This window comes from Dermacentor andersoni, chromosome 2 (genome assembly GCF_023375885.2).
Source record: "Dermacentor andersoni chromosome 2, qqDerAnde1_hic_scaffold, whole genome shotgun sequence".
NCBI lineage: Eukaryota > Metazoa > Arthropoda > Arachnida > Ixodida > Ixodidae > Dermacentor > Dermacentor andersoni.
The window spans coordinates 94,798,027-94,825,248 of NC_092815.1; the positions used below are offsets into that span (position 1 = coordinate 94,798,027).

The 27,222-nt window shown below is 43.8% G+C and overlaps 1 protein-coding gene across 2 annotated transcripts in view; it reads right to left on the reverse strand.

Annotated features, from left to right (window-relative positions):
• The window catches only part of LOC126541611 (uncharacterized), a 113,404-nt gene that overhangs the window by 31,934 nt on the left and 54,248 nt on the right, over window positions 1-27,222 (reverse strand). The window contains exons 1-7 of one of the 2 annotated variants that reach the window (XM_050188456.3): window positions 12,984-13,614; window positions 10,820-10,923; window positions 10,599-10,697; window positions 8,986-9,084; window positions 8,137-8,241; window positions 6,919-7,017; window positions 1,235-1,336 (exon numbers count right to left, since the gene is read on the reverse strand). In XM_050188456.3, coding sequence (XP_050044413.1) covers window positions 1,235-1,336; window positions 6,919-7,017; window positions 8,137-8,241; window positions 8,986-9,084; window positions 10,599-10,697; window positions 10,820-10,923; window positions 12,984-13,098 — 723 coding nt within the window. In that variant the 5' untranslated portion in view covers window positions 13,099-13,614. Of the gene's footprint in view, window positions 1-1,234; window positions 1,337-6,918; window positions 7,018-8,136; window positions 8,242-8,985; window positions 9,085-10,598; window positions 10,698-10,819; window positions 10,924-12,983; window positions 13,615-27,222 lie in introns of those variants that run through there. The other variant, XM_055076782.2, reaches the window with a different exon arrangement.

Genomic DNA, 27,222 nt, shown 5'->3' on the forward strand with positions numbered 1-27,222 from the left:
AGTTAAACAGTTACTGTGTATTTAAACAGATAGGCAAGGCCTTTGGCACACTGCCTTTCTTGTTTCTGTATCCTTATAATACCTTTCAGAATATTTATATTTGTACAACCAGTGCATCTACACAGTTCATTTGTTGCCTGTTAAACAGCTCTTCATACTCATGGCTGAGTTTACTATCACTGGCTCATTAAGCATTCAGAATGGTGCAGTTCTGAAAAAACGCTGCCCTACTAAAAAGCTTATTTAGAAGTAATGAGGGCGTAAAATCATAAGAAGTGAAAGGGAGTACATCGCACATTCAAACTTGATTCAAAAGTGATAGCACAACAATCATGCCAACTCATTCATGACATTTTCACTCAATGACACACACAAACAAGAGGTGGAGGGAGAAGAAAGCAGAAGTTCCAAGGAGAATTCAGGAAGAATGGAACTCTAAGAGCCTTTCAGAGTTTTGAGTGACAGGCAGGTACCGCTCCAGAACAAAGGCAAAGTGTATGAAATCACAAACAGTGATGTTATACGTAGTCAATATGATAGTATCTATAAAGGCCAACATTCATCAATTTAATTTTGCTGATATGCATATGCTGAATTTGATGTATGCAGCGAAGAGGAACGATCAAGTTATAGGCACAGTCAACAAGAAAGAGAGTGAAACAAGCATGCAAGGAGGAAGACGAAGATTATGTAGCCAGCTAATGAGTAGGGATAAGAACCACATCGTCAAGAAGCCATACAGGATGATTTTAAAGCCATGATTATTGAGAAGGAATAGACAAACAAAAAGCCCAGTTGTAATAAAGAACGTAGAAATAACGACACCATGTAACAATCATGCGCAGCTTTTAGATTAAGATGTGGTGTCACTTTTGCATGCAGTTATGGTTTCTGGTTACTGGAACACTTTGGCTTGTGCCTTATACCCTGTCCTCACCTTTGTCCTTGCTGATCACTTACTCATTAAAGCTGTGAACTATACAAATGGGCACTTTGCCAGTGAATGCCAATACCAACTTTGATTCTATGCTACGAACCACCCCTTACAATATCTGGTCCTAGAACGTGCAGCTCATGGAAAAAATCAAGACTATAGTTTCTCATCCACACAAATGGGAATACATGGTGTGTCCTCACAACAACAACAAAGTTGTAATAGGACCTTTAACACAAACTTCCGCCAACGGAAAAAGCAAAAGAGAGAGTGAGAGATTCCCTGAAACCATTATCTCACATAGTTTGGGTCATCCATGTCCATCTTATTGCTCTGCAGCAGTCGTTTCATCACAAGATGATGCCCTCGCTGTGCAGCATGGTGAAGTGCCGTGCACCCAGACTGTAGAAAAAGAACATATAATGAAAATAAAGATAAAGAACAGCCCTTAATTAACAGCTGGTATGTGCAATAAATGAATCTAGCCAAGGCCTTTTCACAGTTCAAAACTTTGAAAGGCAGACATTGTTTTGACTCGTGGAGAAATGTAGCTAATGCGGCAGATGAAGACCAATAGCCTACTTATAAGCAGTGAAGCTCTCTGAAAGCATTTGTCATGTGCATCATGAGCTTGCATAGGTAATGCTGGCATCATCATCATCATCATCATCATCATCATCATCATCACCACCACCATCATCATCATAATCATCATCAGCCTGGTTATGCCCACTGCAGGGCAAAGGCCTCTCCCATACTTCTCCAACTACCCCGGTCATGTACTAATTGTGGCCATGTTGTCCCTGCAAACTTCTTAATCTCGTCCGCCCACCTAACTTTCTGCCGCCCTCTGCTATGCTTCCCTTCCATTGGAATCCATTCCGTAACTCTTAATGACCATCGGTTATCTTCCCTCCTCATTACGTGTCCTGCCCATGCCCATTTCTTTTTCTTGATTTCAACTAAGATATCATTAATTCACGTTTGTTCCCTCACCCAATCTGCTCTTTTCTTATCCCTTAACGTTACACCTATCATTCTTCTTTCCATAGCTCGTTGCGTCGTCCTCAATTTAAGTAGAACCCTTCTTGTAAGCCTCCAGGTTTCTGCCCCGTACGTGAGTACTGGTAAGACACAGCTGTGGTAATGCTGGCAGCAGGATGCTACCTGCATTCGTGCTTTCGCAAGCAGTAACGATATGCAAGGTAGCATACTAGACACATTAATGTATTCAGATTTCCTTATTCTTAAATAAAAATCAAGAATAAATAACTGCAAAAGAACAGTCATTGTGCGAACGTGAGCCCAAAAGTCATGAAAAGGTAGAGAATGGGAAGACTGCACAGAACTACATGGAACTTCTTTCACCGTTTTGAAAAGATGCACTGCCATCTTAAATGGCCGCACATGGGGTAAAAAGTAATTTTACATCATATTAACTATCAACCAAGTACAATTCACTAAAGCTTTACTAGGCATTGATGTAAAAGAAGGACATAAAACTGCATAAGGCTGGGCACCACGTAAAAGGTCTGAATGCTATGACAGGCTTTTCAAGAGCAGCATACGGAAATGCATATGAGAATATGCACCTGCTTTTCGCTTGTAGCCGGATTGAATCCATACACGGTGTTTTCGGTCAACAACCTCCTCCAAAAGAGTGATCGATGTGCAAATAGCAGCAAAGGTATAAGGATCTCTGTGCCTTCTGGTAGATATGGCAAATTTCATGGCACGATCATGCAGAAAGATGTGGTGCATGGCATCGTATTTGTTACTGCAAACACATTTATTCCTGTCGAGAGTTCTCACTTTTTCAATTAGCACATTTAAAACGTCTGATAATTTTTCTACTATATATATATATATATGTTGTGACTATGTCTGCGTACGCTTTGATTTACCAAGAAGTTTAGTCATCTGCTTCCATCCTCACTCCGCACAGTTTGCCTATACTACTGTTTTCTTCCGTTATTGTCACTGTTTTTTTAATATTCCACCAATAAGAAGTGGGTGTGAAACAACATGATAGCAATAAAATTTTCTTACTTAACTTCACGTTGCAGATCAGTGGTTGCTGAGACAAAATTACATGTTTCTTTTAGAAAACAGTAGTGAAGAGAGCAGTTCACCGGGCTAAAATTACAATTGGTACCAGCTGACAAGAATCATGGGCACATTAAAGCAAATGAAGACATTAAAAAAATATACAGTACAACTTTCTACAACAAAAACTAGGCATCCACACAATGAACACATGGTTGCTAGCAAACCACACACTTCACGCAAAATTGAAAATGTCATGTTGCTTTAAATAAAAGAGTGTAAATATAAATCTGCAGTTGAAATAAAGTGCTACTATAAGAGCGTGCACGCACAACCACTCTCGGCGCCCGTAGCAGAAGTACACTGAATATGCTGCAGAGCGTATCTCTGCCCCAATCCAGTTCGCTCACAGCACCCTCACACAATTTTTCGTTATGCGGCCCCTCAGCGGGGAGCTCCATCCGGCTCACTCAACTTTATTCTAATATGCTCTACACAGTGGTCAGAGTGATGCCCCACACGCGTTATCAATGGGGATCAGCTGGCCATGATCAATACATAACAGTGGCGTAGAATAGAGCGGACGACATCGCTACAAAATTTCTGCTTGTATCTCGACCATTGTCATGCAGTCACTACCGATAGCTGAAAGTAATGTGAATGCATGCAGTGAATCATCATCGGTGACTACTAGATCGACTAAGCTTCCCAAGTTTCGTTTTCGAGCAGGTTCCAGCAACATGGCTGACGACCATGCCGGCGACGTATCAAATGAAAATATTGCTATTTCTGCACAACTCAGTTTGCACACAGTTGTGGAGTTGAAGTTCAAATTGTCACATAACGTGCTGTACAGTGCCTGAAATTTCTGTTTTCTATACACATGAACTCTTTCGTTACCGCAAGAAATGTGCTCATTATCGGTGCTTTTACGTTTTAACATTTTATTTCAAGATGTAGTAGTTGCAATGTATACCGTGATACATAAAATTACAGCCTGACCACTGTTGTTTTGAATGGTTTTCTAGCAGTAATAGTTGCTCAGACAACTTTGGGCAGTCTTGTGTGAAACTTTGAAGAAGCACCTCAAGAAAAATTAATGAAAGTAATAATTTGCAATTTTTGCAATTTGCAGTATTGAGAGTAAAAAAATCTGAAATATACAAAATATGCATCTGGTTCCTATTTCCCAGTCTTTGTAACTCAGATCATGTAAAAAAAAATTATTATGAAGATTTGTTGGTGCGAATACTAGCAATAGTGACCCCCATGCTATGTGGGAAAGCAGTAGGTTTGCAAAAATAAGTTCCCATTGTACAGGGAGCATTTGTTTTTACTCACTGCAGTAGGCACATGGTTTCTGTTTTACTGCATTCTTTAGGCTTGCCGAGCAATCGTTATCAGGTCAGGGAGCATGCAGAAGCCTCCTCATAGTTGATTATTTCGTTCAGTCAGCTTTTCTGGGCAGGCAAAGTGGTTGAGTGTGCATTCAGCTGGCGCTGAATCCTCCACATGCATTGTTCAGTTCCTGTTCAGTGCTGCACAGTAATGTGGAATATTGCGCAATATTGTACAGTAACGAATAAGGGCACTTCGACAGGCGCTGTTCAAGATGTAAGAGCTTATACCGCTAGTCAAGCTTTGGTTGAAGGTTGCTCTGTAATCGATTGCGTGCGCTTGTGCGAGTGAAAACCCTACACGACGGGACAGACTACTCATAATAATTTATGAATATGCTGTTGATGCACTAGAAACCCACGGGGTGTAATAGAGTTGCACTTGACATTACTCGAACACAGTAATGAAAATAACACGCACTCATGAGCACCTACTGTTGTTTGAGACATCGTTAAAACAGCCTATACAGCTCATCAGAAAAATGACAACCCGATGGAAGCTTCTGTGTCTCTGCTGCTGCTATCATATAAAACAATCTTGGCAAATCGACCAAAGAGCAAATTTCGAGTCTTTTTATTGAAAAACTGCTAGGAGTATTGAAGGCTAATCTCGATGATACCTAAAGTTTTATTTTTCCAGCCTCCCCAATGTGCCAAAAACGAGCTAAAGTTCAATCATCATTTCTGCGGGTGCATGACGTTGCTAGTAGAATTCGAAAAGAAACATATAACAATGCATAGAACTATGTCAACCAAATTGATAAATTTATCTAGGTGTGGTAATGAAAGAGTTAGAGGCCTCTCACCAGGTTTAATCATTTTAAACAGCATTTTAAACAGACAACCACAATGCATACTTCACATGCTGACGGTCGTGTTTGCAAAGTATTACAGCGCTGAGCGCTGCAAGAACAGCTAAAATTTCAAACAAAACTCCAGACATCCTCTCTCTCTCTCTCGAGGAAGCGACATTCCCAGCCAGAAAGCTGCAGTAACACAAACAAACTCAGCATGACATGTTATTTTGGCAAATCACCCAATTTGGAACGTGCAACGTCACCACTGGAAATATGCCACGCAGCAAAAAAAGAAGTGAGGAAAAAAAAAGAAAAAGAAGGCAGGGCTCATCACATGAACCCAATGCGGTCCTTCGGCTCCGGTATGGCAGAAAGAGGGGAAGAAACGTCGCTTACAGACACCCAACTTGGCAGAGAGGGTGAGTCTTGGTTGGCAGTCACGTTTGCCTCCTGGCAGTATGGTAACAGGTCATTAAATTTCTTCTATACCCTCCAAAAAGAAACCCATATGAAAAATAATTTCTGTAAAATTATTCTAGACGTTTTAGAATTTCCAGCGTATAACTCAAATTTGTAACGGGGCATGGTGAGGCGTCCTTTAACTTCCGTGGGGGTAGGGGCGGTACAGGGGAGATGTCCGAATAATCAAGCATATCTGCATTATCAGCCAGCAACTTTAGTTACTCATAATCCTTTCATTTTGGTAAAATACTTATTGCATAAGATGGTACAGAGGTTGACCACCTGTTGGTAGGCCTGAAGACACCACAATCTTCTGATAACACTAGCCCACTAGCATTGCAACCACCTTATTATTTCGCCACAAGATGCTGTCATTCCATTTTTATACATACCTCATTTACTTGCAATGTTCAACAAAGTAAAATGGAACACTAATTACAGGTGAAGAACAGGAGGAATATTGATGGAGGAATAACAAAAGAAACAATTAAAAGTAATGAGCACCTCAGCAGGCAGTAATTTTGACACAATAATACTCATTGACAATAATACGAGAAAAAAAGAAATTGGAGGAATTAAAACAAAAGCAAAACATTTACCTTCATGCAAATCAAGTGGTGTAGCTATGTCTTCGTGTCTACAACAAAGGTGAGAAAAACAGAAAAACAAAATTCAGAGAATATGTGAAAGAAAACACTGTGAATACAGATAAAGAACAAGTACCATATTTTCTTGAATTTAATGACTTAAACATACCACGACATTATTGTAGAATATAGTAGCCAATAAAATAATACAATTATGGGGAGTTCTAGCAATAGCACACCCAAGCATCTCTGCACATCTATAGCCACACGCCCTGCTTGCAATCTTTAGTATTCCTTTTGCGTTCTTCTCTGGTTGCAAGGGCATGAAAAAAAAAATGGATGCTTAGAGTAGAACATTATGGTAGTCAAATTTTATTGCAACAAAGTCGCATCTGACACTAACCACCTTTGTTTTGTCCAATAGCTGTTATAGGCATACACTTGCTACACACTGATATTGGCAGCAAACATAGCTTACTTCTATTACATCTGATAATTCCTTATATTCATGGTATATCCACATTTGTCTGGATTTGCAAAAATAGGAATGTATCTAAAGATGAACAAATTTGAAGAAATGTGTGCAAAGTGACCATGAAAATACAAGAAGCATGCAAATACAAGTAAAAATTTTTAGATGTTGCAGAATGATCAAGGTAATATGTTTCTGCTGCAAACGACTAAATGGTTCGTACCTTGTCTTTGATGTTGGGGTCAGCTTTGTACTGTAGCAGTTTCTCTACAATTTCCATGCAGTTGTTGATAGCCGCAATATGCAGTGCAGTTTGACCATTCTGTTGCCAAAAGAAATACTGTAATCAGCAATAACACACTACGAAAATTGCACACGTTATGAAAGGGTGCACTGACACCAATATTCTAGCTCTTGTTTATATTGATTAGTGTTACACAAATGTCCTAGTCACAGATCACAATGTGAAATTGCCGCACACACTCGAGATTTAATGTTTTTTTCCACCTTTTGATACTTTTGCATCCACAAGATTTGATTTATGTTTTTAGAAGCCCAGCACCAGTCCAGGCAGAAGCCGACAAAGAGACATCTACACCTAATGGTCTTAAGAAATGGAGATATCTCACTCTGCTCTTCCTAGTGCTTCCTAAGCCACAGTGCTTGCATCTTTTGCAACTGCAGCACATTAATGCAACTAACCTTGTGCATCTCACAAGACTTCTGCATGTTTTTTTTTTTCTTTTTTGACATAATGCTGGCCATGCTGCACTTGACATTATCAGATGATACCATGTTGCAATAACTCTTGTTATGCATCAAGTTCTGTGTGTCAGTGCCTTTGGCATAGTTGTGCCTGAAAGTGATATAAAGTGTTTTGTTCTGAAGGTTGAAACACAATTATGTTGCCCGTACCCATCAATCGAAACTGGAAACACTTTTTCAGAGTATTGAGCAAGATAGTTTAGTAGGTACAGTGTATCGTGCATACATTGTTTTACTTTTTGCCAGTGACTGTTTTTCCCCAGATTATCAAATTATCGCTTCGCAGAAGACATGCCCACTGTACTGAAAGTTTCTTGAATGTTGCATCTGATTCTGCAGTGAAAAAGTCTTGTCTAATCAGATTGTGCCTGGCAAACAATATAGTTGTGCCCTGCAATTTACCTTCCTGTAATCTTGAGTACTAACTAAGCAGGAAATTTCTGTGATGCTACAAAACCCAACATACATTTCAGCAGTACTGTTCAAAAAATGTCTTTACTCTAACACCCATTTGCTTATTAATGATCAAGCAGTGACAGCCAGGCATCTATTACAGTGCAGGCATACGCAAGAAAGGCCATGTCAATGTAACATGATTTTGATATAACCGAGTTATTACACTGTTCACACCATGTGGAAAGTCCAGTAATACTCTACAAAGTCAAGAAAAGCCGACCTTGTCAATGGCGCTGACTTTGATGGTCTCTGTAGAGTCCAGCATGAATGCAATGACTTCATGATGATTATTCTGTGCAGCACAATGCAGTACAGTTTGACCTTGCTGCATGTTAAAGCAAAAGAGCGATAACCATGATGTCATGCTTAGCACACAGCACTTGTATTTGCAGACTCGCTTTCAGTCCAACAATTTCCAAGCAATAAAGAATGATATAATTAAGCATTCGCATAATGTTTTTAAATACAGATGTGTATTATTGCTGTTTACATTGTGACAGCATAACAGCAGAAGTTGTCACGAGAGTTTGAAAGCTGGTCAAAAAAAAAAGCAATATAATAGTGATCTCATGCTTTAGAAAGCTTCAAAGTAAACAAATAATGAAGGAAGTAATGCTATTATTCAGTGATGTGTATCAAGGAACACACTTTGACAGGCTGTGCTTCCAAACTTTAATATGTATCTGCAGTGCACATTAGCATAGTTTATCCCAAAAGGGCACTCTTGCACAACTGCATTGGTTTGCTTAAGAAAACGAAGCAGGCAAAGGTGGCACAATAGTTCGGCAGCCTGAAATTTTCTCCTACGAAACTTTCAAACACAAATGTTTCACGATTTAACTTTCCTGAAGACACTATAGTACAGCAAAAGCAAGATGCCAACTTTTCCAGTGAAACTAAATTAAAGAATCGGAACGCTCAGCCCATGTGCCGATATAAAAAGGTGATGCAGAAAAGGTATTTACACCATCAGTTGTGCTGAAAAAATTGTGCCGTCAGACTGCACTTATTGAACAACAACTCAGTTTTTCAGCCATGAAGAAGAAAGTCAGGCGACCAAATTACTTACACGGTTAACTGCTCGGCAGCTGGCCCCGCTTTCAACGAGCAGCTGAACAGCACCACAATGACCAAACCACGCTGCCATCAGCAGTGGCCGCATCCCATACTGCAATGACATTTTCCAGTAGCTCATTAATGCAATGAGCATTCACAGTCTAAAGGGACTACATTTAGGGAACAGAAGGATGTAGCGGTAGCACTCATACTGCTATGCCTGAAAACAAATTTTAGGCAGCCACTGATGATACAAGTACAGACAATACTTCAATTAGCTATTTATTAGGAACAACTTCGGCAATATAAGGAGCTGGGCAAGAGTTGTCCGAATATCAAACGACCATTCTAAGCTCTCCCTTGCATACTTCATCGCTAAGATGGCAAAGTAGTCTGGTTCAATGCTTGAACCCTGCTCAAAAGCTGTACCATTAAGATATATTAATTAAGCTTACAGCTAGCAACTGGCCACCAATAAAACTCCGTTTACAAATGCTTCATGGATACTTACTAGCGCTTGTTTGCGTGTGTTCATAGAAATTTCAGTCCGAACACAATAACAATACTTGCTATCTAAGCAGAGCAGACTGCCTTGATATATACAGCTTGACTGGAAACTTCTAGAAATTCAACACTGCACTTTACTGGATACAACTGGATTTACTGGATAAAATGGCTGTTCCTTTAGTGATAAAACAAGAAAAGAAGTAGTATAAGCAGCCCTCGAAGCAAATTGTGGCCATACATTATGACATATTATGACTCATTAATTGCTTTCAGGCTCTTGGCACATGGTGTAGGACGACCCAGAGTTCTCCCTCCTCCACACCTTCTAACTTGCTCAAACATCCCAATCCCATTCTCCCTTCCCTACACCTGGGAAAGCTGGACCATGCCACTGCAAGAGCTATGCTCTACACTACGGCCTATGCTGGTCACCCACATAACAGGTCACTGGGTCCAGACAAATGGCCTCAGCATCAATGCCAAGGTCTCAGCTAGACTCCAATAGCGAGGACTCAGATTCTAAGAAATAAAGTTTCTCTCTCTCTCTCTTTATGAATGCCTTTTTCTGAATCAATGCATGTCTCAATGCAGCCAGGTCCATTGCAATCAGGTTCATTGCACCCCATCTTGCTTCTCCGAAGAAACTGATTTGGCTCCCCGTTTGTAGCATACTTTTCCTTTGTGTGACGAGACCTCCGACTCTTTTTAGTATTCTTTTGTATTTAGTATGACCTGCTGCGATTTCTTTTTCTGTTTCTACTGATGTACTCTGCTGCGTGTCATTGTTTTACATTAATCATTGTAATATGTCATCTTGTTCCGTTCCTATTTTCCTCTTCACTTCCCCTCTTATCTTCAATTTCTGTTTCTATCCCCTCTTTCCTGCAGAGTAGGCATGCATTTGCCCTTCTCTACAGAAAATAGCATCAACCTTTCCTTTTCCCTTCAAGAACCACTTCTCTTCTCAGTTACAGCTGGCTTCTTCCCTTCTTTTTTCCTCTGTCAATTTTATACGTATTCAAACTGAACAATACTAATAATCAAGAGTTGAGTCCCAATGGTTGCAGTTGTCTGCAAATTGCAAAAAATAAAAAATCTAGTGCAAGAACATTTATTTACCTTGTCTGTCACCTCCACATCACATTTTGCCTGGATGAGGACTGCCATTGCGTCAAGGTGGCCATGAGCTGCAGCCCAATGCAGTGGTACCCTCTCCATCTAAGGAGTCAGCAAAGGGTTGTAGAACTATGAATTTTACAAAACATTCTGAGTGGTGTTTTCAGACTATCTCCAAAGTTCTGCAGCAATGTGAAACCTGCAGTATGCTGGAAAGCACTTACATGTGTTCTTGCGTTGGCATCCACTTTCGATTCAATAAGGTGCTTAAGTGTTGCAACATCATTCTTGATTGCAGCCTCATGGAGTAACAATTCATTTTTAATGCCTGCAAGTAACAGAAAAGATCTTTTGCAGTTCTCTCTCATGATTTAAAGTACAAACTTGAGAAGCAGATTGTTTTGGCAATTTAACACAAGCGTAGTGAACCAGAAAATGGAATAAGAACAGCAAGAATAATCTGGTAGGTCAGTGGCCAACAACACATTCACAAATTAACGGTATAGTTGTACAAACTGGCAATGATGGTTTAAGTCCTAAACTACCAATACTGAGATAGACTCATCAAGCACTCTGTACAAACATTGTCAGACATGTCTATCCATGTTGCAATTGCTCTTGCTTGCAAGACTGCACTCATCAGCAGATGCCAAGTCATGCAGATGGGTTTGGTTTCTCAAACATTTTTCAATGGCTCATATTGCTTTCACGATCATGCTGCAAATGAACATCCTGACATCTACACATGTAAAAATGGAAAGTCCCTTATACATAAGATTATTTATAGCTATTTTGTGTGACTATAAAGGATAAACCATACCTGCCATGTACTTTTCAAGCCAGGGTATTTATGTGTACAAGTGTGTGTATGAGCCAACGTAGGCAAATGCAGAACCCTGAAGCATGATGGACTTTCCAGAGGATTTTAGAGCAACCAAAGTGTTGTACATAACAGAAAAACAATTGGATTATCTACCAGTGATGACTTAACTATGTTGTGCATGGCCCAGCCATAAAATGTTTCCTGTTTGAAAAGAATAGAGGTATGATTCTTAGAATGCAGTCAACATACACATGAGGTGCAAGGTGACATATGAAGAAGGAATTGCAGTGTAATGATTAGATGTTTAGAACACACAGCTGAAAAATAGCCTTTACGACACCGTATCACACTAAATCTTCCTCACTGGGTCACCCATGTGACATCAGTGATGCCAGTTCTTTTGCAGGTTCTAACATAAAGACACTAAAATGCTTAGCCAAAAGCACTTTCGCATTATGATACTACAGAACAGGAGACCAGACATAAGAGAAATGTGAATGCAAGGAAGTCAGCCTCTGAGGCAAGAGCCCAGGAAAGAAATAGCAAAAGGCACGTTTGCGGGTGGTGCAGGGCTTGAACAATGCTTTCGTACACACCTGCAAATGCAGAATACCCACTTGGAAGAATGAGAGCCTTAGATAGTCCATGCTGCATGAAATATTTATCGCTGATTCGATCAACACTGCACTTTCAACGACATATGCTCCATCGATGAAATTATGAAAAACACCTAGGCAAGAAATGCTTCTAAGTTAAATTATGGTAGAATAAAAGGATGGAGTAATTTCGCACATCTTTTCCAGAAAGAATCAAAGGCGATAGATAGGCTAGCTACAAGTAATAACACTTGCCGCCGTACCGCAGTTTTTTTTTTTTTTTTTAATTTGGCTAGGAAGCCCGACGTTGTAGGTTCGACAACCCGCTGCAGCAGTGGTATTTCGATAGAGGAGAAATACAAACGCGCCCGCAATCCGACGGCAATGAGAAGATGCGCGCTAATGCCAGTGCGGCTTTCTTCAGAACATGGGTGTAGCTTAGAAATGGGAATAAATTAGTTGATGTAACGACATGCAAGAGGAGAATAGCGGTGTTCAAGTCTTGCCTGAGTCGAATCGTCGAAGTACAGCACATGTATGACGGGAAGAATAAATGCTTCGGTTCAGTCACGCACACCGCTACTTCCGTGGATTATTACACACTCAATAGCCTACAAAATACACAGAGTGGACATCAACACCTTGAATGCGCCGACTAGTATCTTATTCCATCAACACATAAAGTTAAACTCCCACTCATCATCAATCAACAAGTTGACTATCCAATTCGCGCACAACTCGGCCATCATCTCGGAATCTGGAGCCAGCCTGCGACTTCTCAGTCCATAAAATACCCACTGGAAAGATCTGGGCTCTTGATCTTTTTCTCTGTCGAAAAACTGCATTTGCACATCGTTACGGCAACGAGCTGCGCGGCACGGGGGATCACACAACCGCTCGTATTGTTCGCACGGTGCTGCGGGAAGCAATCGGATGCGCTACGAGATTGCAGGAGTGAATCGGGCGCACCTCTCGAAGTATGACTGAAGTTCAGTGGCACAAGATCGGTTTCGGGCACCCTGCTAGAAGCGACGGAGGTTCGTTTTGAGAGACGGCCGGACACGTCGGACGCCGAGGCATCCATGCTGGAAGCAGCACCCTCGACAAGGCGTGGCAGACGTTGACCGGCTAAAAACACCAAACACACAATTCGTTTATGTTCAGCAGCATCGCAAAGCAGCTGAGCCTACGAGACGACGTCGACTGTGTACAGCACAACGACGACATTCTCAACACTCGTCAACTCTCCCGTAGTTCCCAAGTCCTCCGCTGTCGGGCCCGTGGGGAGCGTCGGGCTCCAACCCGTCCTAGGGATCCAAGTGCTGAACGACGCCAGTGGCGCTGACGGCGCTGCTCGTCATCCAGCGGGTCAATGCTCGCGCGCGGCATGAATGGCAGCTGGCAGCGACCTGCTGCAGCCGCCGTAGCAGCACTGGGTTGCCAAATACTGGCGGAGCGCGCTGGGCAAGAGTTCAATGAATGTTCTTTGCTTGCAGTGAACCGACATGCATCGTTAACGTTTCTCCATGCTACCATTCCATGTCACCGACGTTAGTTAAACTATTAATTAAGTTACTTGCTGCGTCTCCGGAGTTCGAAGAAGAGCGCTATCCCCAGACTGGGCAACTTTTTCGCCGTTATGAATAAAGAAATGAAGCTGAAATAAGCCTGCGGGTTCGTATTGTTTCGCGACATGTAGCCTATATATATGGTTCAGTGTGGAAGAATGACCGCAGTGAGAATGAACTCCTGATCACGCTCGTGAATCTTTCCATAATTCCTTAACTGCGCATATATAAATGTCCTTGCACTTCCGATGAAAACCAAATTGGACTTGATGTTCCTTATCTTTCCTTTTTTTCTGGGACAGCTGTTGAGCGAGTGTTATAGAATCATTACGAAACTTTGCAGGGGTATGCGAAGAACATTATTTGTGATGCAGGCGTAAATATGAGAATTTGAGGGGAGATTTTGGGAGTAGAAACTGTTAAAGTTTCGCTATTCGCGAATAACATTAGTATAAAAAATTACTGTAAAAAAACTAAAAATTCCTTTCGAGTGATACTTCGAAATCTGTTAGAGGGGTGTATACATATTAAATACAATTTCGGGAGTTTGAATAGAATATTCTGGAAGTCACAAGAAATTATCAATGTGGCTAAAACAAAAGCAAATGAAAACTAAAAGTAGGATCAGAATGAAGTAATGTAGAGGTATGTCTGACATTGCACACACACACACACACACACACACACACACATATATATATATATATATATATATATATATATATATATGTATTAGGCACGTACGCAGGATTTTTTTTCGGGGGGGGGGGGGAGGCAACCTAAGGTAATTTTTCTATGCAAATGAAGGGAGGATACTTTACTAATATAAATGTGAATAATGCCTACCATTTGGCATAAGGACGCTTAAAGCCGCAAAAAAGAATAGAAATAACATGTGTCTCACAGGTACGCCTGTGAGATACACCTCTTCTTCACATGGCAAACAAAGAACCACATCAAATGGACTCGCGCATGAAACATGCGCAGGAAAAACCTTGCCAAGAACAAGTTAACAAGCGAAAGTGCAAAATAATGATTTCTAGTAGCGTTTTTTTTAATTAGCTCTGGAAGAATTATAGAGAAATGTATATTTTCGGAACAATCACAGTTCTTTTAGATCCCTCGTTTACTGCTCTACCAAGTAGCAAAACCGACTCGAGTTGTTATTTGGGAAGTTGCGTAACGGCGCGTGGTCACCAGTCCCGTACAACCGCGCATAGCGCAGGAAGCTGCGGTTCTAGACGTACTGCGCCAACCGCGGAAGGTTAGAAAAAGACCCACATTAGCACAGCATAGAAGTGGTTATGTCACGCGGCTCGACTGATAACTGCAGAAGCGTCATTCAAACCACAAGGAATTATTCTCCACTTGCAGCGGCGTTTTCTCTCCTTCCTTTTCAATAAAAAAATGTTGATCCATATATATTTTCACTAACAATTTTCGCTTTTCCTCCCTGCTTTTAACGAGGAGAGAAAGGTGTTTACTATAGTTGTCGTGGACAATGAGGGCAGTCTCGTTAACGCTGCTACCGTTCGGACTGATAGGCCAGAGGTCGCGGAGCAAGCGGCTATTGCGCTCGCCTTGGTTGACAGGTGCAGGCCTTTTGTATATAGCGATTCAAAGTCGGCCGTTAGGGCCTTTGAGAAGGGCTCGGTGGCTAAGGTTGCTTATAAAATTATGCAGACATGTGAGATCTCTCAACATTACTTATGTTGGTTCCCTGCTCACCTTGGGATGATTGAGGGAGCCCCTCCGAATCTCAATGAGTCCGCTCATGAGGCAGCGCGAGATCTTACCCTCCGCTCTGCCCCACGCAACGGCGTGGCGGTACTCCCCGAGAATAGAGACTCCCCTTCCACATACAATGAAATCACGAAGTATTACCTTCTTAATCGCAGGGTTTACAGTTTGCCGCATCCTAAACTAAACAGGGCTCAGGCACTTACATTACGCTTACTACAGACTGGTACTTATCCTTGCCCACGGAGACTGAACATGTTTTATCCAGAGACGTATACAGAGCCTTGTTGCCAAGATTGTGGTGCTTTAGCCTCGCTCGAACACATGCTCTGGTCTTGCGAAAGAATTGAAGACTCGGCGATCAAGGATGCGTCCAGGTGGGAGGCTGCACTTCGCAGCCCGGACCTGGATGAACAATTCTGGGCTGTCCAGCAGGCTCACGATGTGGCCGTGAGGCTTGGCCTTCCGGTCCCCACGTGGGAGCGGCCCGATTAGTGATTAATTATCACTACTTGCAGGACCACATAAAGTTTTCCTTCCTTCCTTCCCTGCTTGGCTGTTGCCTTGGCTTTCTCCCTTAGCAGATCGCTTAATTTCTCATCTCCTTGCGACTCTTGTTTCCAGTTGCCGATTTTGCACGAAAAGTGCTGCACAATAAGGGAAAAACTAGACGAGGTAACGGGTGACAGTCACTGCTTATGGGTTGAGCGGTTATTGCAGGGTCTGATGATGGACGCTGTTACGCAATATTTTATTTTCCACCTCATCTAACCCACATCACGGATATAGGGTTCCGAGGATCTGCCAGCGTCGCGGCGAGCTGTCACTGGAGGAAATAAGGTAGCAAAAGGAAAAGTTAAAGGCAACTGGCGTTTTATCCGGCCACAACTTGTTCCACGAGCATACAGAGCCGACTATGAACCGAATCCCTTTCCTGGCACCTGGATCAGTCTAAACAAGGGTTGAACTAACGAAGCAACAGAGGTGCGCGGGATTATTGAATACATGGTGACATAAAAATTGTGTTGGGCGTTATAAATAAAATAAATTATGATAATGAAAACTATAAACTACGACCTGCCTACTGCATTAGATGGTGACAAATTAATTCATCTTGAGTCAATCGCGAGGGCACGGAATCGATGAGAAAACTGGCCTCCACACCCCAAGAGAAGTCGATAACTACCGCCATCCAAAAGGAATGAAAAAATTGACAACCATTACACTCTGTGAAGATGGAATTGCAGCGAAAGCTGACGATAGTGAAAGCTCTCAAGCAAAAAGCAAAGTGTTTGACCTCCGCTGCGGGTCGGCCTGAAGATAGTGCAACACCTGGCCGATTCCCGGCGGAGGTGAAGTAGGCGTTAAGAACTCCCCATACGTGGGCCGATCCCGAAGATATTGCAATACCGGGCCCACCCGGGGCGGAGGTGATGCAGGCATTAAGAACTCCCCATACGTAAGCCGATCCCGAAGATGTTAACGCGACAGCGTTAAGGAGCTCGTGTCGCAGAAAAGCCGGTGTCGTCAGTGTCGGCGTCAGCGGCGTTGGCCGTGAGCGAAAAATCCCGGAAGGCAATTCATAAGGGTCTCCGGAGTGTGAGACGTAGACGCTACCACTCAGTCACGAGTTCGATGGTTCAAAGCGGGACAAAAGTACCTCTAGTGAATGCAGTGTTGCCTTAGAAACGTGCCGTAGAAAGTTATACTGCGGTGTATATCGGTACTTATGAGCATGTAAATTACAGAAGTCGCAGTTACACGAGTAGCGAGGTACGTTTCCGCCACATTTCTTCTGCGCGCTGCGCACACGCAGAGCCATCTCGCGGCAAACACAGAAGACCCCCTCCTCGTAATGTACGGCTCTGCCCCGACGCGTGGCGCGCCACTCGCCCGCTTCTCCCTAGAGTCACTGGAAAAAATGACTCTACTTCTCCCCTCCGGCTCGTTTGAGCGCATTGGGGCCGTGCGGGGACCGGTGCGAGGATGCCCCAATACCCTTGCGTTTAATAAGTTTTCTCGCTCTCTCGCCTTCCAACTTCCAGCGTGCGTCACTCGAACCGTCGTGTTTAGGCGACGCGGCTCCTCTTTCCGCGCACAGCGCGATTCCTAGGTACAGCGTCCGATGCGGGATGCCTCTGACGTGATCGCTGCACCGTAGAGCGTCTGGTTGGAAAGCGTCCCCTGGGATGTGTGCCGTGCTGCTGGGGAGGAGTCATGCGTCTGCGTGGTGCTCCCAAGCGAGATAGAGGACGATCCCATCGAGGCGTCAGCCCCATGATCGCGTCCGCCTTCATGGCGCGTCGCGGCCCGGCTGTCCGTGCCGATCACGACGTTCGGCTCGCGTAGATCGTTTTGAGTGGGCGGTGCGAACGGGGTGCGATAACTCTATCGCGTTCCACTATCGCGAAGCTTAAGCGTCCTCCAATTTTTGCAATACCGGGTCCACCCGCGGCGGAGGTGAAAGGCATTAAGAACGCCCCATACGTAGGCCGATCCCGAAGATATTGCAATACCGGGCCCACCCGCGGTAGAGGTGAAGCAGGCATTAAGAACTCCCCATACGTAGGCCGATCCCGAAAATTCCGAAGCGCGCGTTATAGTTTCCCGAGTCCACAGGGGTATGTGCCATTGATCTTGGGCCCTTTTTGCACTATCACCAGGATCGGCCCACATGATGATTTTTTCTGTCAACGGAGGCCGAAAAATCCTACGGAAGTTATACACTGCTTTCGCTGTAAAAGGCAGCAAGATGTTGACCGCCGGGTAGATTGATTTGTCGACGCTTTTGGAATGTGTGGGAGGAGTGGTGCCTTAGTCGGATGGGGGGGGGGGGGGTATGCCGCTTAACTACGGGGGGGGGGGGGCGGGTCCGTGCCTGATATATATATATATATATATATATATATATATATATATATATATATATATATATATATATATATAAAAACGAGGAGAAAGGGGGTTAACCGAGGGGCCCTAGTCTTATTAAGCATATCATGAGAAGCCAACAAACATTGACACCAAGGACAACATAGGGGAAATTACTTGTACTTCCTAAATGAATTAAAGAAATGATAAATTAATGGAAATGAAAGTGGATGAAAAGACAACTTGCCGCAGGTGGGGAACGATCTCACGTCTTCGCATTACGTGTGCGACGCGCCGCCGTTTTCCCATCCACTTTCTTGGGTGTTTTTGTTTCCTACTTGAACCCTGGGAGTGTTACCAGTACCAAGTGCTTTTTCTACAATCTCCGATACTCCAGAAAAAAAGAAAACATTGGATGTAATACCTCAATGTGGGAATTACTGATTAAAGCGAATTTTTCATCAAAAAAATTCTGATACGATGAGGGCGCTTCGAAATTTGAGCACAGAAGTGAAACTATTTCGTGCACAATAATTTATAAGAAAATTATTGCTTTGGTTTATTAGTGCGAAACTTGCTTTCTGTAATACGAGAACAGCGATCTTTCATTACTATTGTTTATTGCTTTTTGTTTCAATCTGCAGCACTTTAGCTAAGGGAATTTATCATAAATTTCAGCATTATTAACATTCTTCTATAAAGAAACACAGTGTAATATTTCTTGAGAAATATATTCTTAATATGGGGCTTTATAGGTGTGTATAGTAGAGCACAAAGACACTTTGAGAACATACAGAACTGAAACGTTCTGTTAAAATATTGACAAAGTTGGAAAATATAGCGTTTTGACTCATATTGTGGCCAAATTATCGCAATGTAGCGGTCCAAGTAAAGATATAACCGATTGATGGATGTATACTATGTTTGGTTGCCAATTTATTTAGAAAGTCTTAAAAGAGTAAACTTTGTCTTAGGCGAGAAAAAAAGAACTAAACTGAACAATCACAAGGTCGTGCTCAGCTTCTCTACGTTTAGCCTTCACTGCACAGCACGTCGGTCGGCGTGTTAACCGGACTCGTTTCACTCGTTCCTTTTTATTGCGATAGCATTTTTATGACCACTCCAGACGAATTTCCACCGTCGCCCTAACGTTCCGTATAAAGTCGAGTCCAATAATACCTTGTCGCCCGCCGTGTGCTGTGGGCGCGAGGGAACGCGTGCAAAGGCGATCGGTGAAGGATGGTGGCTTTATGCGTGCCCAATACTGGAGGTCACCTGATAAAGTGAGTGAGTGAGTGAGTGAATAAACTTTATTGTAGGCGCGCAAAAGGCGCCAGGAGGTGAGCGCATGCTACCATAATCAAGCACGCGCGCTTGTGTGTGTGTGTGGGGGGGGGGGGGGGGGGGGGGATAAGTGAGCGCGCATCTCTTCCTCTAGCCCAGCCGTGCAACGCCCGTGTTCTATCTTGAAGGTAATCTTCGGTGGGCGCAAACAATGGGCGAGTCAAGATGGCTAGTGGCTGCATGTGCGGTGTCTTCGCGCGCGTCTAGGGCTATAAGTTGTGTAATCTCTAGGTTTGAGACCTGTTGAAGGGAGGAGCAGCAGAAGCGCTCTTCCCTTCTCACACAGATCTCAACGAGTGAGATCCGTTCATGTTTGCCTGTGCGAACGTGATACCATGATTGCTACTTCAAGAAGTAAGCTATTGCTTACTGCAATCTATATTGGCTTTTAAAACTATGAGCCTATTCCGCCGTGGTGGTGTAGTGGCTATGGCATTGCCCTATAATAAGCGCAAGGGCGTGAGATCAAATTCTGGCCACGGTGGCCGCATTTCGATGGGGGTGAAATGCAAAACCGTCCGTGCACCCGCGTACAATTGGGTGCTCATTAAAGAACCCGTGGGGGTCAAAATCAACCCGTAGTATCCCAGCTGGCAGTGCATGTCTCATAAAATCGTTGCTTACGACACGTAAAACCCTAGAATTTAGTTTAAACTATTAACCTTACTTCATGTTGTTTTCTAATATTTTGCTATCGTTATCGATGACTCACTTTCGGGCGAAACAGGAATTTTTTTTTTCCTTTTTACAGTGGAGCTGTTAGAAATTCGCTGGGTTTCACTTGACGTCCGCAGCCTCACCGATCTGGGGGTGAGAGAACTGAGAGAAAGGGAGAGTGAAAGGAGAGTATAAAAATAGCATTGCGCAGACGCGGCGAGGGTGGGTGGAGCCTAGCGGGGGAGAAGGAGCGGCGCGGCGGAGATACATATGGTGTGACGTCATTGCTCTCCGATAAAAACACGCGCACTCGCTTCGGCGGTCCTCTTTCTCGGAGTGGAAAAAAAATATGCGTGGCTCTGCTATCGCAAACACCAGAGACCAACGGAGCTGGGGGAAGACCAGTAAAGTAGTGCCAGAGCCACGCATATATATATTTTTTTTCACTCTGAGAAAGAGGACCGCCGAAGCGAGCGCGCGGGTTTTTATACACGCAAAATTGCCGCGCGACTTGCCGCTCGAGGCATCTTGCGTGTATTCCCGGGCTTCTTCCACGCTCGGAAAAAAAAAACTTTTATGTAGAAAGTATTGAGCAATAGAAAGCTGTATCGGGAGTTTTTCATGTTGCTGTACAATTTAATTATAATATTCGAGAAATTGACTAAATAATTAAGTGTAATAATGTAATTAGGCGTCCCGCACAGGAATGTCCGGGACGGCTGAATGCGAGCTCACTGCATCTATATAGCCCACGGAGTTTGTGTATACTGCGCTGGATGACTTGTGCGTGGTGTGGGTAACGTTGAACATCATCTGCAGTGGTGGCACAAGTCTGAGTATTGTGACGTCGCGCTACTTGATCGTAACCGGTGTTCCTTATCAATGGCCGCTGGAAAAATGAAATACCTAGTGTTCCTGCAATACACTAGTCTAGTATAAGAAGTGCATGGTTCCACCAGTGGCACCAGAATGTGAAAGCAGGAGGGAGGGTGGGGCGGAGGGTGAATGTGATCGGCTCCAGGCGACTCGGAACCTGCGCTACGCGCGTACGCAGTGTCGTCTCTGTAGAGACCGATGAAATGAGCAAATTTTCTAGTAGAACACAATTTTTCAAAAAAAGAAAGATGAAAAAGAAAGAAGAGAAAAGGAAGTGAAAGAGTTGGTATGGGACTAAAAAGTAACTCCGATGATTTTTTCCTTTGTCAAGCGTATCAATCCGTACGAAATTTGTGCATTATCCCGGCCACTTCAGCGACGTGCGCTATGTAGAGCGGCCGAGACCTTTGTAGCTTTTTTTTGCGCACATTAATTTTGTAGACTGGCATGCACTGTGGCGATTCTTGCCCTCGAACGGACAATCGATTTATGCTGCTTGTCGCTCGTAACATCGACGCGGGAGCAGCGGCGCTGGTGCAGACATCTCGCGAAGCTGTCTTTAAACAATGTGTACGGAACTATTGCTGCTTTCAGTGACTTTTTTGAAGTACTTGATGGCGTAAAAAATGTTTCAGCAGTAACGTGTCTATTGTAAAGCATATTTCTAACTTTTTAAAGCTAACTATATTCGTGCATCCCATGGGCATGTTTAGAATGCGTTCTATATAAGGGTGTTTTTTTTTAGTTGCACAATTTTTTTTTAATTTGCCTGTGGCAGATACTACATTTCTAACCCTTAATCTAAATTACTAGCTCTATGAAACGGCCATTACTTCTGCAAGAAACCAAAATGATTGATCGAATAATTAACGGAATTATGCTGATTAACTTTTAATTAGTTAATTGCCGGCACATATATCAAACTACGAATTATAGCTAATGAGTATGCATGATGTATCGACTTAGAATGAATTCTGTGGATGTCATCGGTTTCGAGGTATGTGCCGTCAAACTTGCGGTAAAAAAATGCACTGTTGTCCCGCTTACGTTTTAAAGAAACGTTGTTTTATGCATTGAAGCGCACAAGTAACTGGAACGCCAATGTATTTCGTCGGACGCTTTGAAAATTAACATGCTGAAACTGGCGTAGTCTTGAGCATTCGCTTTAAATGGATAGGCCTTGCGAACTCCCTCGCTACAACTCGTAAATTGAAATATTTGCTGCAAAGAAAATAATTATAAGTGTAATCAGCGTAATTATGTTATTTATTCAATTAAGCATTTTGGTTTCTTGTAGAAGTAATGGTCGCCTCATCGAGTAAGTTCGATCAAGGGTTAGAATTGGTGCAGCTAAAGAAGAAAAAAGAAACACCTGCATATATCGTTAAACACATCATCCCGGGATTCAAACTACTCCCGACCCCCTAAAAGAAGTATCTTTTCTATTATCATTTATTCCCCTTACCCCCTTTCCTCTGCACAGGGTAGCCAGCGGGTCTGAGAACTGGCTAACATCCATGTTCGCGTCACGTTTGGGAGAGAGAGATGTATTTGTTATGATAGAAAAGATGAGAGGTCGTCCTGAATCAATGTTCTGACTTGCTATTCGGCGTTGGGGGAAGGGGAAAGGGTGTAGACAAAAAGAATAGAGAAGACGTTGATTATGAGGATGAAGATCGTGGGGAAAATTTTGCAAGCTCCAAAGTTTTAGGCCTTGACATAGGCGGAAAGTTTTCATTTCTCTAGGTGGAAGGGGGAAGGGGGGTGTAGGCTGGGGCCCGACCAGCTATCCGAACCAGATAGATAGATAGATAGATAGATAGATAGATAGATAGATAGATAGATAGATAGATAGATAGATAGATAGATAGATAGATAGATAGATAGATAGATAGATAGATAGATAGATAGATAGATAGATAAAAGACGTTACGTCACTACAATACATATATATAAAGAGGTCCCGCCTCCATGTATAGAAAGAGTGACAGTGCTATAGTGCGAACTCCTGAAGAGCAGCGTGTATGCGAGGAGCGGCGAAGAGAATAAAGACAAAGACGACAATGTGAACAACGGCGTCGGTCTCGTGCCACAGATGAACATGGTGCCCAGGACGCTCAGCGCAAGCGCCAAGCGCGGGAGGATGATGATGAGTGTCGTGAAGACGAAAACGCGGCAGAACGACGAAGGTGCAGTGCAATCAATCTTTTCAAAGATGCAAATTCTGAATTTCTCGACGCAGATTTCGGATTTAGTTGCTCCGTGTGTGACCGACTGTGGCTCCAGGTTAAGAGCATTTCGCTTGTCTTTGGTTCACTGCTTACTGCAAAGGGTCGTCGCCTTTGCTTACTCGCTGCAAAGCGTTGTCGTCTGCTGCATACTGCTCCCGAGCGTACTTTCGAAAGCGCCCGCTAGGTGGTCATCAGTGGCAGCTCTATAGGCGGTGCACTGCGCGTATAGGTTCGATGGAAGTGACTATAGTCAACCTAAACGCAAGAGAGACAAATGATGAAAGGAACGTAAAAGCATGCAACTTCTTGAATATATACGAACTACGCTAAAGACCCACCACCCAGCGGTTGTAATTACCACCTTACACAGATGGGGTGATTATAAGTGTTATGAGCGAACACGTCGCTCGGTAATCCATCTCTCGCCGTATCAGTAGAAACCACCTTTCGCAATCACGAACGGGGAGTCCCCTCGAACGTCCTCCCTGCGTCGGGTCGCACCCTCGGCTCGTCGCCACGCGAGGCTAACACGCTCGGACACTCACTGCAGACTATAGCGAGTGGCGATCGATCAAAATAAATTGGTTGTTGACTATACACAGGGCTAAGTACTGCAGTTTCATCTCAGTTTCAAGAATGAAGCCGCAGCCGTCGGCAGCGGCTTTATCCGGGGCCGCGGAGTTCCGCGTGAGTACGTTCGGTGCTTCAATCATTCACTCGGTTGCCGAAAAGGAATGCACGAATGCTTTGGTGGTCAACAAGGTGGCCAGTCTCCAGACTTTCTGAACGTCTGCGATGCATCGACTGTGGTCAGTGGTGAATAAAGGAATTCGTCCATCACGCGAACTGACACGCATTTGCGTCAGGGAAGTTCTGAACTCTGAATCCACAACCTATTTTGATGTGTTATGTGCTCAAGTTGTTTCAGAAGAACAACTCTGCGCCTGCACGTCTCACCGGCTGTGTTCAATCCAACAACATAAAAATAATTATAATCTTAGCAGAGGGATGGAAGTGAGGCTCGCATCCTGAAAGTGGCCACACCGAAATAGATTGTGCAAGCTCATTAACAAATGCGAGTATTTAAATGAAGAAACATTGAATATAGCGGTGCATTGCGGTTGATTTATTTTGCTTAATCATGTACACGCAGCGACGTCAGTAATTTCTATTGCCATCTGGTGTTTGCGTGCCCCGTTGGTCTTATGCGCTCTTTTCTGAACTGACGATGCCTGCACCCGCGTGGTAATGATGTTGTTGTGGCCCATGGCAACTCAGCCACGTGTTCGAACGGTACAGCCATGTTCTGCCTTTGTTACGCAACCTTCACAGGTGAAAACGGCTGTTTGTCGGAATGTGTATTTATCGACTGAGACTTCAGCTCTGCAGTCATCGTATCGGCCTACTTTGCGGCTGGCACCTGCCGCCGCGGGAACAGACGGAAAGTGCGATTCTTGTCGTAATCAACATTATTTAGGTGCGCGCACTTTCAGCCTGCACCCAAATCGCACTTGCGATTCACGTAAGTACAGTTCCTGCGATACGCTATATAGATGTAAATTAAAGAGTGCGACTGTAATTAACGCCGGTTTGCCAGAGCGCGCGCGTCTAACCTAACGTCCCAAACTCTTCCACCGGCCAAATAACACAGAAGACGTTCGTAGCATACGCGGCGGGCGTTACAGCCGATGACTTACGTAATTCTTAAAAACAGCACACGGGAGATGAAGGTGTCATACTTCCGCGACACGTTACGCGCCACGCGGACATAAAAACTGGGATATAGTGTGATTGATTTCAGTCACTCGTATTTGAATAAATACTTAATTACTTTGGGGTATAACGTGTTGCAAGCGTGCGAGTGAAACCGGCCACTGCACGCTCAGGCCTTGAGGAGTTATAGTTTCGAGATATCTGACCACAAACTTAGTAAAAAAAAAAAGTAAGTTGGTGTTTCACCTATCGTTCTCCCAGAAAGACTTCCTTGCACGCTATACGGTCATAAAGCTACGCGGAACACCAATGTACTTTCTGGCAGACTTTGGAGACGAACATTTCGAAAATGCTGATCCTTACTAAACCGACATGCCTTGAGCATAGTGCAGCTTAAATTCCGAACGTGCAACACGCACCGTAAGATAATTATTTACACGTTAATTAGTGAATTTTACTTACTATACTCCGCATGAACGAACCGTAGATGTTTAACTTATTTCCGTAAAATATGCTTGCGGAAACGGGGTGTCCCGGGCCTCCGAGTGCAAGGTGACAGTGAACGCAAGGCTTTCAAATGTGGATTCTAGAGGGCAGCTTAGCGCGGCAATCTCGCACCCGCCGCGAGATCGGCGATTTGGCTTTATTTTTATTTGGCTGTGAATTAACTTGTCGGCTACGATTAAAGTTTGTCGCCTGTTAGCATGCCTTTCTAAGGCAAGCCGTAAGAAAATTATGGCGTTTTACGTGCCAAAACCACCATCTGATTATGAAGCACGCCGTAGTTGTGAGGGACTCCGGAAATTTGGACCACCTGGGGTTCTTTAACGTGCTTAGAACTAAATCTAAGTACAGCGGTACAGCGGTGGAGCGGTGCGGCGGTGACGTAGAGGTAGAGCATCCGCCTCGCATGCAAGAGGACCGTGGTTCGAATCCCGGTGCCGCGCAATTTTCTACCGGATTAAAAAAAAATCGCGTGTTGATAAAATTGCATAAACAGGCCTGGAGTGCGGCCTGATCCCGGAGACCAGAACCGGTAATGCACTCCCTCACCACAGCAGGATTGGCCACCCTGGTACAGCACTTGGCCACGACCTCCTATATGAATACAACAATCAAATCCCGGCCCTCAGTCCCCAGCAGCTGCGAAGCAGCTGACCACGGCGGCGGTCAGACCTGTGACGCAGCAGAGGGTGCTAAGAATCTCTGGGTCCGTACAGACCGCCATTGGAATCTGAACCTGGCAACGTTTAACGCTATCTAGTGAGGCGAGTCTAGCATTGCTATTGGAGGAATTAGCCGGCAGCAAATGGGATATAATAGGGCTCAGTGAGGTTAGAGAGAGAAAGACATGCAAATGAGATAAAGGCAGGGAGGTTAACCAGAGTACAAACGTCCGGTTTGCTACCCTGAACTAGGGGAAGTAAAGACGCAAAGAAGAGCGTGACAAACACAAAAGCCTGAGAAAAAAAAATGAGAAGGGACGAAATATGGTCATTATAGTCTTTCTAATAGGCCACTGTCACGTAAAAAGGTCAACAAAGCCTTGGCCGACTTTCGCTGCGACGACAGTTCATGTCGGCATTCCAAGACTGACTGTTCTGAAAGTGGCCTGTCGTCAAGGTTAGGAGGACAAAAGAAGCATATACAGTGCTAAAAGGCTAGCACAGGGGCTTAGCGAAGAGACGAGAACTAGGAGTCCGATTCCTGATTAATAAGGATATAGCTGGTAACATACAGGAATTCTATAGCATTAACGAGGGGGTGGCAGGTCTTGTTGTGAAACTTAATAAGAGGTAACAAATTGAAGGTCGTACAGGCCTACGCCCCTACATCCAGTCATGATGACCAGGAAGTCGACAGCTTCTATGAAGACGTGGAATCGGCGATGGGTAAAGTCAAAACAAAATGCACTATACTGATGGGCGACTTCAATGCCAAGGTAGGCAAGAAGCAGGCTGGAGACAAGTCAGTGGGGGAATATGGCATAGGCTCTAGGAATAGTCGGGGAGAGTTATTAGTTGAGTTTGCAGAACGGAATAATATGCGGATAATGAATACCTTCTTCCGCAAGCGAGATAAACGAAAGTGGACGTGGAGGAACCCGAATGGCGAGGCTAGAAATGAAATAGACTTCATACTCTGCGCTAACCCTGGCATCATACAAGATGTGGACGTGCTCGGCAAGGTGCGCTGCAGTGACCATAG